The 18,577-nt window shown below is 40.9% G+C and overlaps 1 protein-coding gene across 38 annotated transcripts in view; it reads left to right on the forward strand.

Moving 5' to 3' along the window:
- Positions 1-18,577, forward strand: part of GPHN (gephyrin) — a 2,801,546-nt gene that overhangs the window by 2,099,442 nt on the left and 683,527 nt on the right. For 19 of the 38 annotated variants that reach the window (XM_069638674.1, XM_069638676.1, XM_069638678.1 and 16 more), the window contains 2 exons: positions 12,948-13,010; positions 18,079-18,121. In XM_069638674.1, coding sequence (XP_069494775.1) covers positions 12,948-13,010; positions 18,079-18,121 — 106 coding nt within the window. The remainder of the gene's footprint in view (positions 1-12,947; positions 13,011-18,078; positions 18,122-18,577) is intronic. The other 19 variants (XM_069638677.1, XM_069638679.1, XM_069638682.1 and 16 more) reach the window with 1 other exon arrangement.

The following is an 18,577-nucleotide window of genomic DNA, read 5'->3' on the forward strand; positions in this document are numbered from 1 at the left end:
AAGATCTCGCTCCAGGAGTGGGTCTTCCCATTCTACGTGCTGGACTAAAAAGTTGAAAAGGAGGTGTTGCATATCTCCAACATCTTCTAGTGATTCCTCTCCTGAGAGATTTTCATGTTTGACCAAATCTTCTACTCCTGCCTAGATGGAAGAGTTTCCGAGAGAGATGTTAAAGATATTCGAGGAGGCCTCGGCCCCCTCGAAGGACAAGGAGAGAAGCCTTGCTCTGGCCACGCTGCATAAAAGTGACAAAGGAAAGGCAAAGGTGAAATCTTGCGCGCCTTGAGCCAGGGACGTAAGCCATCGATCCAACGAGGACTCGACCCGACAACATTTTGGCGAAGGCTCCTTCGAGTCCAGAGTCTAGCCCTTCAATTACTTCAGATGCTTGGGCATTAGAAACTGTACCCGAGGGATACTGTCTCCCATTCATAAGACCTCAGAATCATCCACCAGGGAACCACTCACTTTAAACTCCAGATGAGTTCCTTGTGCAGGAAATTATGAGCCTGCAAGAGAATGGTGCTGTAGTACCAGTACCTGTAGCGGAATGGAACACGGGGTGGTATTCCCCATACTTGCTGATCCCCAAGAAGGATGGGGGATTGAGACCCATCTTGGACTTGACATACTTGAACAAGTTCCTCAGGAAGGGCAAGTTCAAGATGGTTACTCTTTCTCAGATCCTGCAGGCTCTCCAACTTCAGGATTGGATGGTGTCATTGGACCTTCAGGATGCTTACTTTCATGTGCCAATCCATCACTAGCACAGAAAGTGCCTGAGGTTTGCTGTTTGCAGTTCTCGGGCTGACCTCTGCCCGATGGTTTTCACCAAGTTAATGACGGTTATGGCAGCGAGTCTCATGAGAGGGGGGAATCACATCTACCCCTAGCTGGCCGATTGACTGATCAGGGCCTGTTCTCTCGAACAAGCCCTGGAACATCTCAGCATCACCTGCCACTTTCTCCACAGACTGGGCTTCTCCCTCAATTCCAAGAAGTCCCACATAATACCATCACAAAGACTCCAGTTTATCAGAGCAGTCCTGGATGCATTCACTGGGAAAAGCCTCGCCACCCGAGGTGAGGGATCAAAGCCATCAGCAGATGGTCACCAAATTCCAGACTGCCCAGCGTCTCCCGGACTTTGCTTTTCTAAGGTTGCTTGGCCTCATGGCATCCTGCATTTTCCTGGTGCCAGAGGCGCGTCCAATGATGATGAAATCCCTACAATGGGCCCTCAGGACTCGGTGGTCTTAATTCTCAGGCAAGATGTCAGACCTTCAGCTTCCAAGCAGGGTTGCGCAGGACCTTGTAGTGGGCCTGCGAAGAACAACATTCTGAAGGGAGAACCATTTTGGCTGCCATGGCCTGAGATAACAGTAGTTACGGACACCTCACTCACGGGGTGGGGAGCACACACCAACGATCTGACAGTCAGCAGACGTTCGTCTCCATCAGAGTCCAAACTACACATCATTCTATTGGAACTGAGGGCAATCAGACTAGCGCTGAAGGCCTTTCTGCCATCTGTATGTGGAAGAAACATCCTGATAATGACAAGACAACACAGTGGCCATTGTACTCAAGGTGGCAACAGTAAAGACAGACACAAGTGATCACAGTTCAAGGGTGTTTAATACATTGTAAGCATGGGTGAGAAAAACGGCTAATCTGAACCTAAAGTTATGATTGCAGCAAGCTAAAACTATAAAATAATAATAAGGCAGTCCTAGTAGCGTCTTGTCAAATAAAAAGGGCCTATACTAAAAAAACTATTGCCAATCCTTACCACTAAATTACAAAAAGAGTGTGGGATAATGTTCACCAGAAAAGAAACAAGTGTTCACAAAATGATATATCAGGATGGTAATTGTAATCCATTGATAGTTACTGTGGATGTCATCTGGTGTTATCATGAATATAATCTGGCAGGCCAAAGAAGAACTCTACATGATGGGTTTCTTGATCAGTAAACCGCTAGTAAGGGATTTTGGGAAACGTTTACACTGGCAGCAACATAATGAAATGCATGAAGAATTTGAAGAAAGGTGCCAGAATATTAAATTCAACTGTTTTCAAAATACCAATAATGGTAACATTGCATTGAATTCTCGTAATTAACAACTAGTCTCTGGAAACACAGGGTGATATTCATTTACTTTTGAAATTCACTGGGCTATAAGCACTTGACTTATTCCAAGCTCAATCCACTTGATGACTATGGCATACTCCCTTTACAGGAAGTTTGGCTACTTACACTGCCGGTGTGACAGAGTCATTCCATCTCTCCCATTCCTGCGAAGCTTCCTGTGAGAGGGAGACCAATGTCTGGATTAATGGTGGCAGTTAGAGTGGCAGACAACCTTCAAATTACCCATTGGTTATCACGAAATATGTTTACTCAACTTGTTAAAATTAAAACCCTGAAATGGAATATAGCGTTGGTAAACATATATTAGAACGATGTAGGGATTTCAGATGATCAATTCTTCAACAACATTGAGGATGCCTTGAATTGCAGAAGTTCGGATCAGAGTATCCGGTACACTATTCTGGCAGGCGACCTAAATATCAAATGTATAGTAGAATAAGAATCTCAGTTGTCGCCAGTAGCACAGCAATGGGTTACCTTAATGAAGGAAAGGCTACTACTGATGACAAACAGTTCTGTTGTGGGGGATGTTCCGCCAGCCCTTATAAATTATTTGTGTGTGTAGGAACTTATTTGCAGTAATCGAAACCTTCCAAGGTAAAACACAAACGAGTAGTGATCATGATCTATTAGTATTAACTTGGTTGAGTGAAAGACCAATATGGAAACATTAACATCATGCATTACAAATCTAAGTGCATCGAATGGGAGACATAATTTTCAATGGACTCTGGCACTCTTGGGGGATCTTGAGTCAATTAGTTAACCCCACAACGGCTCTAAATCATCAATTGACGACCTCTAGTGGTCTATATGTCACATTACTACAGAAAACAATACAGAATTCTTTGGTACACGGCAACAAAAACATCATGTATTTACATAAGTATGATCCTGAAGTGGTATCAGCGAGGGCCCAATATCGAGCAGATAAACGCTTTGAGTTGAGAAAAGCTTCAATGTCTATGGAATAAAATTTTAAAAACTTGAAAAATCGATATAAGAACTGGGTAAGGGGAAGACGGGCGAAGCTGTACCAACAAGACTCAGACAATGTTGCGGACATTAGCAACTAAAAACTCAGCTCTCATATGAGCCCTCTTAAATCGGGTATAAAGTGTGAATCAAGTTATTGGTCCAATAAATACAGTTCTGGAGGAAGTTTGGGTTAAATATTATTGTTCATTATATGCAAACATGACTCATGAGAATGGTGCTGTTAGATATAAAAAAGCTAAGTACGTCTCGGGCCCCGGGCCCGAACGGTTTGTCCAACCATATGATGAAAGCCCATCCAGAAGGATGGGCATCCATTCTAACCATTAAATTTAGACAAGTATTACAGAGTGGCAAAGTCCCGGATTCTTGGCAAAAATCTATAGTGGTCCCCTTATTCAAAAAAGGGAATTGCCAAGAGCCAAAGAATTATAGGCCAGTGACCCTCCTGGATGTTCCAGGCAAGTTGGGCCCGTTTGATGGGTGAACACATCAGATATTTGACAATTTTCAAACGGGATTTGCTGCGGGATTGGGTACGACTGTAAATCTAACAATGTTGCATGTAATTAAACTGCAAGAGAGGGCAAATCGTCAGACCATATATATGGTTTTTATCGACTTTCAAGCTGCCTTTGATTCTGTCTCGAAGGAGCTTTTGAGAGAAAAATTGGAAAAGACTTTATGCCCATTGCCGTTGCGTTATTGGATCCATCAGTTGCATTCCAGTACTTCGATCCAAATGCGACTGGAAATGAATGGGAATTTATCAGCCCCAATATTTACTTACAGGGGGTTGAAACAAGGCTGTATATTGGCCTCGGCTATTTTTTTATTTTCTCATTTCGGATATCTGGTTTTCATTTGTGCAGGTTACATCAGATCCTCCAGATTGAGGGGACACGGTATCCCCTGGTTGTTTTATGCCGATGACCTTGTTCTATTGACTAAAACACCCAGGGGATTGCAGATGCTGTTGAGTCAGCTGGAGAAATATGTAGATGAAAATCTCACTATTATAAAAAGGTAAATGTAACATTTTAATGAATCTTTATGCTTATGTTAAATGCAGAAAACAGCAAAAATGGTTCCTGCAAAATTACCACCTAGAGGTGGTGAATGAATACAAATACTTGGGGCTTAATTCAAATGATCACTCCTCTGATTAACCCTATTATGCTGATATACAAAGAAAAATGAAAACAGCAACAGCTCAAGCTCGTATCATTCTGGCCACATTTCTCTGATGACTGCGATAACCTTCTACAAGCAGAAGGTTGTGCCAACAATAATTTATGGCGCCGAGGCAAGGGGATGGAAGGGTGATTGGTATTGGTCTAAACTTGAAGGCTATTTTTGGCAGCAAGTTTTGGATCTACCCCAAAGCCATTAAATTCACAGCATCAGGCATGAATTGGGCCTTGCATCCTTGAGTACGCACTATAAGTGAAAGATGATCTCCTTCTATTGGAAATGCCTACTTTCATCTGAGGAAAATACAATTATGAATATCATTGCTGACTACTTTATTCATACATCACATAAGGGAAGGCGTATGTGGTTGAAGAAGGTGCTACACCTTTTGGAAGATGCTGATGTGTCAGAGTCTCTGCTAAGGTCTAACCGAGATAGAGCAAAGACTAAACTTTATCAATGGGATTGGATTGTTAACAGGGAGAGCTGTATGAAATTAAACTAATTTAAAGAACACATTTAGCTATCTAAAAAAATGAATGTTATTGAATCTTATTTGGTAAAATGCCTGGCTGCGAAACCAAGAAATCAATTCTTGAGATTCAGGTTCAATCTATGGAGTACAAGTGATGTATTGGCAAAGCGTAGAAGCATTGCAAAGGATAATTACAATTGTCGATTCTGCAAGCTTTATGACCAACCAGAAACTTTAAAGCATTTGCTGACGGAATGTCAGGAATTGTCGTATCTGAGAGTGCAATATTTTTATCATTTTCTTAGTGAATATTGCATTGTAACATTGAATTCAGAAGTCCTTTGACCAAAATCAAGAGGTGGTACTGGATCGTTCCAGGGGACGAATGGACTGGGACACGATTGAGACGGATCCAGACTCCATCGCCGAGATCATAAAAAATCTACAAGCTTATGTGCTCCAGGGCCAAATGGCCTAGGTAATGCAATTCTAAAGCAAGACAAACTGCAATGGGCCAAATTCCGTCAATTTCGTTTAACTATATTGTTAAATCTTAGAATATTCAGAGTTCTTAGAAAACATTGATAACTATCCCAATTTACAAAAAGGGAAGTAGATCTGACCCCGTCAATTATCGGCCCATTGCATTGCTGGATGTCCCTGGGAAGAATGCTTCACTGATCTTGAATCTTTATTGAAATGGTCAACGACATCAGGCCACAGGGACATCTGGCAATCTGGGTTTGGAAAGGGGATAGGCACAACATTAATTATTTTTATTATAAATTTGTTGAAAGCTCGAACCGAAAAGAAGAGCGACAATAAACTCTATATCACGTTTATCGATCTGACGCAAGCGTTCGACACTGTGTCTCGCCTGATGTTGTGGAAAAAGCTACTCCAGCGGGGATGCCCAAATAACGTGCCGGCCCCAATAAAAGATCTATACTCGGAAACAACGCTTAAAGTGAGAGGAAATGTATAGAAGATCATCCTAAGGGGGGCTTGATATTTCTGAAAAAGGCATTCATGGAACAATCGGAGTCTGCCTTTATAGAATGGGAAATAACTTGTAAAGCAATACTAATGAATTTGGGCAAAAACGAACAGAATCTCATTGTAAAAACAGATCAGATCCCAAAAAAACTTTACATTCAGGATTGGATATGTACACAGGAGGAGAGACTAAAATATAAATCATATGTGAAACCATTTGAAGAACGCTGCGCCCTAAATACCATCCCAAAATATTTGCAAATTTTCCCTAATTGGTTTCTCAGAGTTCAGTTTCTAAAATTTCGACTAAATCTATTTCCTACCAGGGAAACTTCAAGGCTGAGGAAATCTGAAGGTGGATTGTCAACATGCAGACTGTCAAAGTATCTGTAGACACCTTAAAACATCTGGTAATCGACTGCCCGGCCATTGACATTCAGAGAACAAACACAGGGATGTAAATGATTGCTAAATATGGCCACAGACCAAAGGAAGAATAGTGGAAAATCCTTCTGGCAGGATAAATTATTATTTTTAAGCGGATTGCGAAAAACAACAAGTCCGGACTATACCAGTTTAAACAACTATCATGGAACAAGGATTTGGTAACATTTTCCTTTTCAAACACACACACAAGTTCTTCTCAAGTTCCTTGTGTTCATTTAATGTTGCTACTTGCAACCCTGTGTTGAACCCGTTGGCCTGTCTTGCTTCTGGAGTCAAGGACGGTACCACGGGAGCCAGCGTGACTTCGCCTGTGTTATCAATGCGGAAGGCCCCCGTGCACGTTTAAATCTGTTCCTCCACACGCCAGCTGTGATTCCCGGTCTTATAAATTCCTTTTCGGAGGCTTTGCAGGTCTGAGTTGAAAAGGGCAAGGGCAGTTCCCCATTCGACATCCCTCCAGGTCTCGCCGCCTTTCTTCTCCGTTTGAACTTCCAGTCCGGTACAGCTGTGTCCTTGTGCGTTCAGCCTTGCTCATAGTGTACTCTCGTGCTCTCTCTTTTATCCCTGTGGGGAGGGTAAAGGGCTGTCAGGTGTGCGTGGTTATTGTCAATTGCCTGACCCGTGTGTTGGGACATGTCAGGTAGACGGCTCTGGTGTTAGTGCGTTGTGTGTTACGGGGTACCGGGTTTCGCCCTTCGGTGTCCCACTTCCACTATCCAAAGACCCCCCCATCCAGGTTTTCCTCCCCCACTGGCCCACCCCCAGGAACTGGATCCAATATCGATGGCCGTGTCCTGGCCACCTGGATGACAGATCCCCGGGGACTACTGAGAGAGACACCTTCAGGTATCTCACACCATTTACTACCTCAACAAAAGAGGAGGCGTAGGGGTCACTACCACTCTGCAGAGAGGCGATGCAGCTCTGGTTCTGGGCAATTCAAGAGGGACTCTACTTGTCAGCAGTTCACCTAGTCAGAGAGGATAACACGGCGATGGCCGCTCTGAGGAGGCAGAGCAAGGTCTCCCACGAGTGGTAACTAGCTCAGGGAGTCCTTCAAGAGATCTTCCCCTCCTTTGCTGAACCTCCCTAGTAGATCTGTTCGTGACCAGTGCCAACAGGAAGTCCGAACTGTACTGCTCTAGGGAATTTCCCCCAAGAGGAGCTCTAGTGGATGCCTTAGTAGTGGACTGGGAATTTCCATTCCTGTATGCCTTTCCTCCAATCCCCGTCATTCCTCAAGTAATCGGAAGGTTGAGAAGGTTTGGGAAATCCATTATCCTAATTGCTCTGGATTGGGCCGGAAATCTTAGGGCTCATTGAACCAGGGGTATCGCAGCCTCCTCGGCCCTCCAAAGAGGGGTTCCGGTTCGAGAGATATGTGCGGCTGCCACATGGTCGTCCGCACATACCTTCACAAGATTTTACAACCTGGATTCCTCCTCTAGTCAAGAGCTAGGTTTGGCAAAGCCGTATTACATTCGGTTCATTCCTAAAAGGAAACATGGTGTTTTACTCTCACCTCCAATTGCACACCACTGCTATGGGAGTCTTATCAAAGATAAGGAATACGTCGGAGGACACAATCCCTTCGAAGAACAAGTTACTTCTTACCTTGTAACGTTCTTTCGATGGGATGTTCCTCCGACGTATTCCTTATTGCCCCTCCCATCCAACCCTGCAGCAATACTTCCCTTGTGGTTGCAGCTTACGCTCCTTCAAGGTCAATAACCAATTCATGTAAAACAACTGTTAACGTCAAAACGGAACTGAGCAACGGACGCCGATACGTAGGCCGTCGAGGGACATCGGCTCGAGGGACGTCGACCCGCAGCGCCCTCTACTGAAAAAAAAAAGGCCAAGCAAGCTGGGAGCTGATCTATCAAAGATGAGGAATACATCGGAGGACCATCCCATCGAAAGAACGTTACAAGGTAAGAAGTAATTTGTTCTTCTGTTTCAGATAGTCTCCAATGTTTCCTTTGCATTTGGTGTTTGTGTGAATCTATGCTAGCTTATTTAACCAGATCTCTCTCTGAAACCTGCATGGAACATAGAAACTCCTTTTTGGTAAGAGTGACAACACGGTATTCCACATTTCTGGGTGTATAAATACTACATTCATGAAATTCATCCACTCAGCTACCTCGCATTTATCCATAGCTGGGATTTCTTTCTGCATCTGACTCCTGACCCCTGACCAAGGCCTGGATTCCATTGCTGCCTTTACATTTGCGTATTAGTTTTCTTATAGGGTGCTTACTGTTCACATGACATTTTAGAGCTCATAAATGGCATTTGATACCTGTAACTACAGTCCCATTCCACACTTACCACACTATCTACTGAAACTTGACATAGGCACCTCAATGTAAACTTCATTAGGTACTGAGAAGTATTATGTAATCCCCATATCACAATTGCACAATAAATTAAACCAGCCATTGCTTTGGCATGGCATCCCCATTAGTCGCACTGCATGTTGGAACACCCGCCCGCTCACCCTTTATAATCTTCCGCCACCATCCAACATGATGTCATCCATCCCTCCCAAACCTCTTTCCACTTCCGTTTTATTACCCTCTTTTATTCAACACAACACCTGTTGATGCAACTTGGCCCATGTCCTTCCAAAACATTACTAATTTATCCAACTCCCCAATGGCTCTCCCATCCATGATACTCTTAAGGATTTGGCCATAATATATTTTTTTTTTACTTGTTTTGCGGTATATCCTCATTCTGCTTTGCATGCACATTGTGAGAGGCCAACCAATCAAGCATATTGCCCTTAACATGTGTGGGATCCGCAATAAGATGTGTAAAGCCCATATTCGTCATAAACCTTTCCAATTCTAGCCCAGCAGAATCACTTTTGTCAGCTTTTCAAATATTAAAATCTCCCATAATGATCAATTTTGAGGTACATTTCAGTTGTAATAAAATCAACCTTTTCAAAGAAGGGATAAAATCTGGCATTGTAGTGGGAGGACGGTAAGTAAGCATCATAGAGTGATATTGGCATCTGTCCTTACTGTAAGCCATAATGTTTCACACCCCTTAGGGCCATTCCCCTCAGGCTCCCCAATGTCTAAACAGTTCCTATAGATGAATGCAACCCCTCCTCCTCCTTGGTTCATCCTATTACCATGCCAAATAGCATAATCTTTTGGCGTAGCAAGTAAAATAGAGGGACCGGCGGCTTGATGGAGCCAAATTTCAGTCTGGGCGCAGATGTCTGTATCATGATCATTGATATACTCGCCACTTCAAGTGCATGCTTCACCAGGGATCTTATGATTAGTAGTACTTTGCTATCTCCCTGCGATTCAGGTAGCGGCCCCTGCACTGTAGACATATCACCCACTTGTGCGTTTATCATGCTTTCCCGGTGAAATGGCTTTATCCTATCTTCCCCTACACCGTTCTTTTATTCAGGAAATCTCGAGGTGTCGGCAGCAGTCTCTGGACTTGCCCTTCTGCCACTGGCCGACAACGCTGACACTTCCGACAAGGTTCGGCTTGCTGCAGTCGCGCCGGCGCTGTGGTGCCTGCTGGCCAACAAAAGAAGTTAAGAACTACAACTTCACTGGGAGTTGTAGTTCCACTGTGATTACAGCCACAGCATCAACATGCAAAATTAGCGAGACGACCGTCATTGGATGGGTGCAGTATGACATAGTCTCCAGTGATTGGATAATGTGAGAAAGGCAGTGTTCTAGCTTTTAAAGCAAGACTGCTTTCTTTTTCTTACCGAGGATTCCCGGCCTGATGGCGGGGAATATTCATTAGCATGTGAATCCATACCAGACCCATGCTGGAAAACAACAGTTACAGATAAGTAACTTGTTTCATATCACATAGAACCTAGTGCTCATCAAGAGTTTACATCTCTACAGATTTTTGCAGTCACTAACAGCTGCTTTTGATAAAGCCTTGGTCGACTATCTTTATATTGTTGGCTAAAAACTGGTATGTTGGGCGCTTAGTGGTATGTGTGAAGCAGGGTCAGTACTTGTGTATGCCATCCTAAAGTATTTTTTCAAAATGGTTCTAGATTTCTACAGTATAGAAAAATGTCAGACGGTGGCAATCTATTGAGAGAATGAATTGTGTTGAGAGCTAGCGTTACAAGTAAGTAATGTATTCATCTATGTGTGGTTGTGCCTGTCTGTAGGTAAGCGATTGCCTGTTTTTATTTATTCTTGTCTGTTTTTTGTATGTGTGTAATGTGTTGCTTCCATCTCTTCATACCTGCTTCTCTGTCTGTGACTCAGGCTGAGCGCATGTTGATGTCTGCATGGTTGCTTGTTTGTATATGCTTTGCGGTGACTGGCAGCCTCTCTGCTTTTGTCTTCTCCAGACAGCTTCCTGCATGAGCATGGCTGACTTTCTTGTTTGTGGACTCTCTGCACACTATGCGACTACCTGTTTCTTGCAGTTGCGACTACCTGTTTCTTGCAGTGTGACTGTGGTGTCTGAACATAGTACAGTTTTGCAGTATTTGTTTCCTGGACCTCTGTGGATGAATAGGCAGCCTGTATTAATTATCAATGATGATTGATGTGCACTACATTCTGACATTTATGGATGCACCTACCTAGTCCTGGGTATAACGGAACATACAACCTCACATATAGGGCATCTGAAATGTCCAGTAATAAACAGAAAACCAAGTGGCAGAACTCTGGACTCTCTTTGCCAGTCTCGGCTGCATGGTCAACCTATGTGATGCCTTCTCATGCAGCACCAATGCTTAAAAGAATTGTGGGCCCAGGTCTCATTATACCATCTGTCCATTATGGTTTAATTATGACATTTCAAAATAAGAGTAACTTTTAGGTTAAATTATGTCTCCATACGTAGTAAATCTAAATTCCATGCTAACGTGCAATCTTTTCATACCACATTAGATGTTAAGTTCGATTGGATATCAAGTAAGCCACAAAAGAGTTAGCTGTTGAATTGTATCTATGGAGCTAAAATTGCACATTTGTGTTGGTAACCATTTCAGTGTCAGTTAAAGTTAGATTTTTTGGGCACATATTTTTCGATTGGTTGTACAAATGCCACTGAAATGACTTGGCAATCAAAGGTAGGCTCCCATGCTATCGCTAATGCACACGTAAGGTCTAAGCGTTAATTTCAGATGCCTTTGAGTTAGGTCTTGGCTCTTAAGTAATATTACTGGGGAAGGTGGTAGTCTAGTCATAGAATAAATTGCAGTTTTATGTCAGCTGCTATTTAATCAAAAGGTCTGGCAGCTCTTAAGCCCCTGCTTGTAGACCAGTAGTCACCAAATTAGCTTGACACAAATAGCTAAAGGAGCTTCTTTCGACTCCCAAGGCCAATAATGTTGTACCCAGATGAGCCAATAAAATTGCAATGAAATATTATATTGTGGCATTCCCAGTAGTTAAGAAGTGTTGTCTCAAGCATTTGAATATAGAGCTTTTTGCGGTTCGCTGGTAATATACCAAGGCCAAACCTTCAATTTGTACCACTCTTGAGAGGGGCTGTGGAAAGAATTGTATTTGGTAAGTTAGAAGGCTGTAGGCAAAAAAGTAAGCCAATAGCGAGAGAAGATGCTGAATTATTCTGTGCTGACAGTATAATTAGTGTAGCCACTTCTGCACAGGAATTATATCTGAGGCCAATTGGAGTACACAAAGACAGGACACTGCCACGCCCACTTAGTTTGGTTCACTTCTAATAAGAGAAAGTGCGCAGATGCCCAGAACTTTCTTCTTTGACATATTTGAACCAGTAGTAGAGTGCTGCTCATGTTCACTGTGTAAACCCCTGCCTAATTAGATTTTTATTTAAACCATGTTAATCATACATTTCATACCTTACAATAAGTACCACAGAAAGAGGAGAACGCAGAATTGAGCACTGGAGTAAAAAATCTAAAGATCTAACATTGGAAAATGTATTCTTGTGGTATTATAATGTAATCGTGATTTCTTCTGGCTATGAAAAGAAGTGCGTTGATCTAGCATTAAGGGCTGAGTTTCAACTATGTAGATCCCATCTCTTGCATCATGACTGTGCAATTTAATCTGAAACATTCCTCACAACGAAAATCATATCTGCTAATATCTTTCATTTATGCAAATAAACCAATATTCATGTGGATTTTTACTTTACTAACCCCCGCAACCCTTCCAAGTTTTAAGGTTATAAATTTCATCAATGTGTTCTTGCAAGTTCATATTAACTAAATCGGTTCAACCCAGGATTGTGACATTTGTTTCATTCCACTTTGTAGCAAGCATCGTGTGCTCTTGTTACTAGAGTTAAAATGGTCTTCCAGACTTCTCCCCATTAGGTCTGTAGAACCGTTTTAATATCCAAATATCACAAACCGATTTAGTAACCTTTAAACCAGTTTATAATTTCAAACCGGTTTAAAATGTTGTAAAGTGGATCGTAGTTTGCGTGTAGTTTGCAAGTTGCCCTGGTGTTCATTTCATTTCACTTACACAATGCTAAGTAGCGGATAGTGCTGTGTACGGCATAGCAGTGAAACCAGTATTTGAGTTTGGGCCTAGTTAGTTATACCTTTGAATGAGAGGCAGCAGGATTACCCCGTTGGCACCTATTCAGTATTGCTAGAAAAAACTGATCCACCAGGTTGAGCATCTGTTCCTTACCAAACTTTTGTTTTTGTCCATGCAATAGCTCCATTATAGGTTGGAAGGGCTCAAAGATGAACTCAGAAGGAATAGAGGCTACGACTCGAGAGTAATTATTACTGATCAAAGGAGTTGCTTCCATTCGCAAACATGCTTTGCGCTATGAATTTGAGCTCCTTACTACACTTTGTAAAGATTCTTGACTTTCATTTTCCTTCCTTAGCGCTGTTTGTCCACTAACATTTTTTCTTCTTAGTAGCTTTCTCTTGTCCTTTGGGTCACTTTTTGTTGACGTAGTTTCTCTTTACTAGAGCTCTCCGTAGTCTTTTATTTTTCTTTTTTTCTTTAGGACCGTGTTGTGCTTTAACTAGTTTCATTCCATAGTTTGCCAACTAGCTTGTTTATTTGCAGCAAAGCCAGCCATCCTCCATTTTCATTTGGTTTGCTGTGTGAGAGAAACATTTTCAACTCTTAAATTGATGCCCTTCAGAACCAGTTTTGTCGTCTGCACATTTTTGGATCGGCTCAAAATCCTTCTCTGTTTTTTGGGGGGCGGGTGTGGAGTGTGGGTTGTGTTTTTTAGTTTTCTTTGATCATGCCTTTTCTTTGATTCAGAATTATTTTCTCAACTAAAGTAAGGGGAACGCGATCCCTTTACTTATCAGACAATCACATACCTGGGATCTTAATTCTTGTGAAATCTGAACCAAATTTGGGATTGAGGTTGGCAATTGACTTTTTTCCTGGTTGGGTTGAAGTACTTTATTTTTGTTCTTCTTTAAAGGAGAACAACCATCACCACCCTAAGTTGCAACAGAATCCATCACACATTGACCCATTATACAAAGTAGATTGTGTTACTCAATGGAGTTCAACCTGTTTGTTATGTGTACGTTGTGGGCAAGCTTCTGTGAGTGGAGGAAGGGGAATCAATACATTATTCTTATCTGCACCAGTGGTAAAATGTATCCAAATGTATGCCAAGCTGAAACCTTTTTGTTGCCTCTTTCATAAATTGTAAATAAGAGAGGCCAAGTCCCAAAATATTTTATTTATGGGGGAGCAATTCTCAAAAAGGGACAAATTGATGTATGAAGAACAGGGGTGCTGGTAAAGGCACTGAGAATTGATTACCCCTCACTACTTCGGCTCTAGGAAGGGATTGAACAAGTATGGTCACACACAAAACAGCCTACCAATAGACATGTTACAGAAAATCAACATTGCATGATGGTCGTGAATCGAAAAACAGGCAGAAAAAGCCAAAAGCACAGGGGTACATGAGATCAAATTTTAATCATATAAATGTAAAAAAGCTAAAAAAACAATTCAGTACATCAGTGAGTCATAAAAAACACAGAAAAATATGTCAAATTATTGCAACATAAAGAAAAAGGCTAGAGAAAGGACCAAAAAAGGGGAGAAAGAGGAATGGGTAAATCAATACACCCTATAATCCTAAGAAATGATTGTAGAAACGCCTAAATTTAGAAAATTTTTGAGATGCGAGGTGTCGACATGTATCGGCCAAATGATGGATTGGACATTTTATCAGGTGTCCATACAAAGGTAAGTGATGTGGCCATCTATAGGAGAGATGATTTCTTAACGGTAGGCCTTATATGCGATGTAAATATGACATCATAGATCTAAAAAGATGTATACACAAATGATTACCTTGTGCGACAAAACAGAGGGAACTATAAGCTGTTTAGTAAATTCGTTTTTACAGCAGATAAGCCTGTGAGTCCTATCAGCCAAACATTACGCTGTGATATTATCAAACAAAGAATCAATCTCTAGATAAAAAAACATAAAAAATGATAATTTGTTAGTTGTATTCTAGAAAAAAGTTTAAAAATAAACAAATGTTGTCATTTCTTTGTTTTTAAACTTTTTTCTAAAATACAACTAACAAATTATCATTTTTTATGTTTTTTTATCACATGTCTAAATGTAGGCATTTCTACAATCGTTTCTTAGGATTATAGGGTGTATTGATTTACCCATTCCTCTTTCTGCCCTTTTTCTGTCCTTTCTCTAGCCTTTTTCTTTATGTTGCAATAATTTGACATATTTTTCTGTGTTTTTTATGACTCATTGATGTACTAATGTTTTTTAGCTTTTTTACATTTATATGATTAAAATGTGATCTCATGTACTCCTGTGCTTTTGGCTTTTTCTGCCTGTTTTTTGATTCACGACTATCATGCACTGTTGATTTTCTGTAACATGTCTATTGGTAGGCTCTTTTGTGTGTGACCATAATTGTTCAATCCCTTCCTAGAGCCGAAGTAGTGAGGGGTAATCAATTCTCAGTGCCTTTACCAGCACCCCTGTTCTTCTTTCATAAATTGGCCGCAACTCCATTGCCCATAACTTTGTATTCACAACTGAAAATAATTTGCAAATACCATCAAAATAGCAATGCTAGGAGATTGACTTTGTACCAATTATGGTCAAACAAGAGAGAAACACTTGACAAAGCATATTTTATTTTGACAACACAATCTCGAAGACACAATAGCAATGATTATGGAGTCCTTTATAAGGGAAAATGTTTCAAATGAAATTAAACTTTCCCTATTGTCTTTCAGTGTAGGGCATTCTTCATTTTCTCTAGACCTTCACATGAGTTAGTTGAGGTCAAAGTGAGGATTCTATTCTAAACACCCTTAATAGTAACTGCTAATATCTTTTTGGCAACCATATCTCTGTCGCTTCACATTAGTGCCAAATCCCACAGAGTTGATGTTAATGCTGTGTACCTTGCCTGCTTTTGGCGAATGTCCTGGAATGTTCTCCAAATCATTTCTCTACAAGGGTTACAAATGGTCATTGCAAATCAATCAACTACAAGTGTCTTTTATGTTAGAATAATAAAACAGTGTTACACATTTGGTAAATTGGATACTGGCTTGACATTGCCAATAGCTTGATTAGCTCTGTCCTTTTCCCGTAACTGTAATTTAGGCAGACAATTTGTTTATGGTCACCTGGTGTGCCGCTGTGCACATTTCAGGTTTACAAAGCCTACAGCACCATGGAAGAAGCTTTCACATCTATTGGTGTTTAACGTACTTGGCTCGTACCACTGCTTGATCCCTATCGAAAATGGAGTGGGGTAGCTTGTTTTCTCTTTTCAGAGAAACAAAAAGATACGTTAGTAGGCTAGGGCAAAAGACAGGCACCCGGTTTCCAACTTAAAATCTTGTTATTTATATCTCCTAACAGTTTTCTGATACCTCTGACCAAAATAATGTGTTGATTGTTTGCTCTGTTTGGTGGGGGTCGGGGGTAACTATGGCATGAAACTGACAAAGGGCATTGGGGCTCAAAATAGAAACACAGAAACTGATAGCAGCTCTGGACCACCAGGCGCATTTGTCATCTGTTGGTCTTTGTAAAGCTGATGATCCTATTTGGTCTCCAAATTTCAACTTTCTTCCGATCTACTATTTCTGCCTTCTGTCAGCGAAAAGCAAAGAGTGGGCTGGAGAAAGCAAGGTAGAAGGATGAAGCGAAAGATAACATTTCATATGTAGGAGTTTTAGGGAAGTATAACATTGTGGGAGTATTTCTTTTTTTTTAAATTGTTTATTGGCTAAACAAAATAATTTTATCTGAACAATATTATGGTAAAGAAAAAAGATAAAAGAAAACACATCATACATTTAATCAAATTAGACCAAAAGAAAAGACATTTTCCATTACAAGAATAAAAAGACAATAAAGCCGAAAAAAGAAATCGATCACTTAAACATTATTTCAAATAGCTTAGAATAATCACATCCTTTATATTACATTACATTTCTTCCAAGTTCAAACTGTTAATAAAACACAGAACTGCCAAAGCGAACAAGTGAAGTGGATTCTCCACCCAAACAGGCCCTTCAAAAGAGCACAGGATCTAACAACTCTAAGTTATAAAGATATCTGCCTAGATGAAGGGTTCTAAGTTCGGACAGAGCAGGACACAATGTAAGAATATGCTGCATTGTCTCATCTGCATTCTTACAGAGCCTAAACAGTGCTTCCTGGTGAAAGATTTTTTGTACCTCAGCAGTGTCTTCTTAGTAGGTAATACGTTCCATTTTAGCCTAGTATGGTCACATAGCTGGAGTAACACAAGCCTGCTTTATGGTGTACAGTCTGAGCAGAGCTTTAATGAGCCCGCTTAGGATGTACGCTTATCTTTGGAAGTTTGTAATCTGTTTCCTTGGAATTACTTTACCTTCTAGATCAATATGCATGGACAACTGGAAACCAAGATCCTGTCAAAGATAGGCATCATATGTAATTTATGGGGAGCAAGTTAAGTGAACTTTATGTAAATGGAGAATTATTCTCCTTTGTACAACTCCAAATGATATTGTGAAAATTGTACCTATCTGTTGATTGAGTACCTGTTCTTCATGTGCCACCCCAATTTTAAATACGCTGTCTGATGGCGGCATTTAGTGCTATTAAACAGAAGCCTACATAACAATATGTTAAATAAGATACCAAATGATAAATAGGGATGCAGGCAACTGAACCCTTGCGTTCACAAGTGTGCTTCTATTGAAGGCTCTGCTGTTTTCTGTTTTCCTTCGATGTTAAAATATCATTATGCAGTGTGATGGGCTGACATGAGAATGAAAATGTCTACATGTCAGTTAGCACCTGTAGTTCTAAATCTGGTTCCCTCTAGAAATATTCCCACTTAGGAAATAAATGTATCTTGCCAATTATTAAGTGAAGCGTGGTGCAAAAGCATTGAATATTCTGTGGCATTCCAAAAATGTATTTATATATCTGATGGCTTTAGCATCAAACTTTAGTGTGTCGGAGCCAACGTGCATTTGGCATGATTGTTTGAAAATGGAATACGCTGTTCAATTGTAAAGATGAGGATGGTTAACAAAGCACTAGCAGAAGAAAATACATCTTCTGCTTTCACATTTATTGTTGCAGCTAAACTGTTAAGGTTTGCATCTGAATAGTTTAAAGACTGTCTGATTTGATTGATTGCAAATAATCTTCCAGCCCCTGTCATTAAAAAAGAAAAATGCATCTTAAAACCTCTGTCTCTTGCTACCAGGAGCTTGCCCATGAAAGCTTGATATTTTCTGTGTCGTTGGTTACATATAGCATCTGACGGTCTCTGTTGTCCCCCACCCCCTCTCTCTCTGCAGGTCCAGTCACGGTGCAGCAGCAAGGAGAACATTCTTAGAGCCAGTGAGTATCGATTTCTGCCAATGAGCTCACCACTGACAATGTGGATGACGTGAGGAGTCAGAAATTCACAAGTGTTCAGTTAAAAAGGACATGAAGAACATGTCTCCATATCAGGTCCTCAAGAAGACTAGCACTCTAGGTTTTTAGTGTAGCCTTTCACCTTGGAAATGCATCCCATTTCCTTGTCTTTTGATCTAAAGAATAGTCTTCGAGACCGTTGAATTCTTCATACAACATTATTAAAGGGGTAGTGCCATCAAAAATGTCATTGGCTCAAAAGACGGGCCATCATCAAAAAATATATAAAAAATAATTAAGAAACTTTTTAGCAAACTATGCTCAAAGTCACAGGTTTAAAGCACTAGGAGGCATCCATTTTGTGAAATGGATGAACCTCCTTTCCTTGTGTTAATTTCTGCCCTTGCGGCACTAATGAAGCAAAAGCCAGCCAGCTGT

This window comes from Ambystoma mexicanum, chromosome 14 (assembly GCF_040938575.1).
Source record: "Ambystoma mexicanum isolate Mex_15411 chromosome 14, UKY_AmexF1_1, whole genome shotgun sequence".
Lineage (NCBI taxonomy): Eukaryota > Metazoa > Chordata > Amphibia > Caudata > Ambystomatidae > Ambystoma > Ambystoma mexicanum.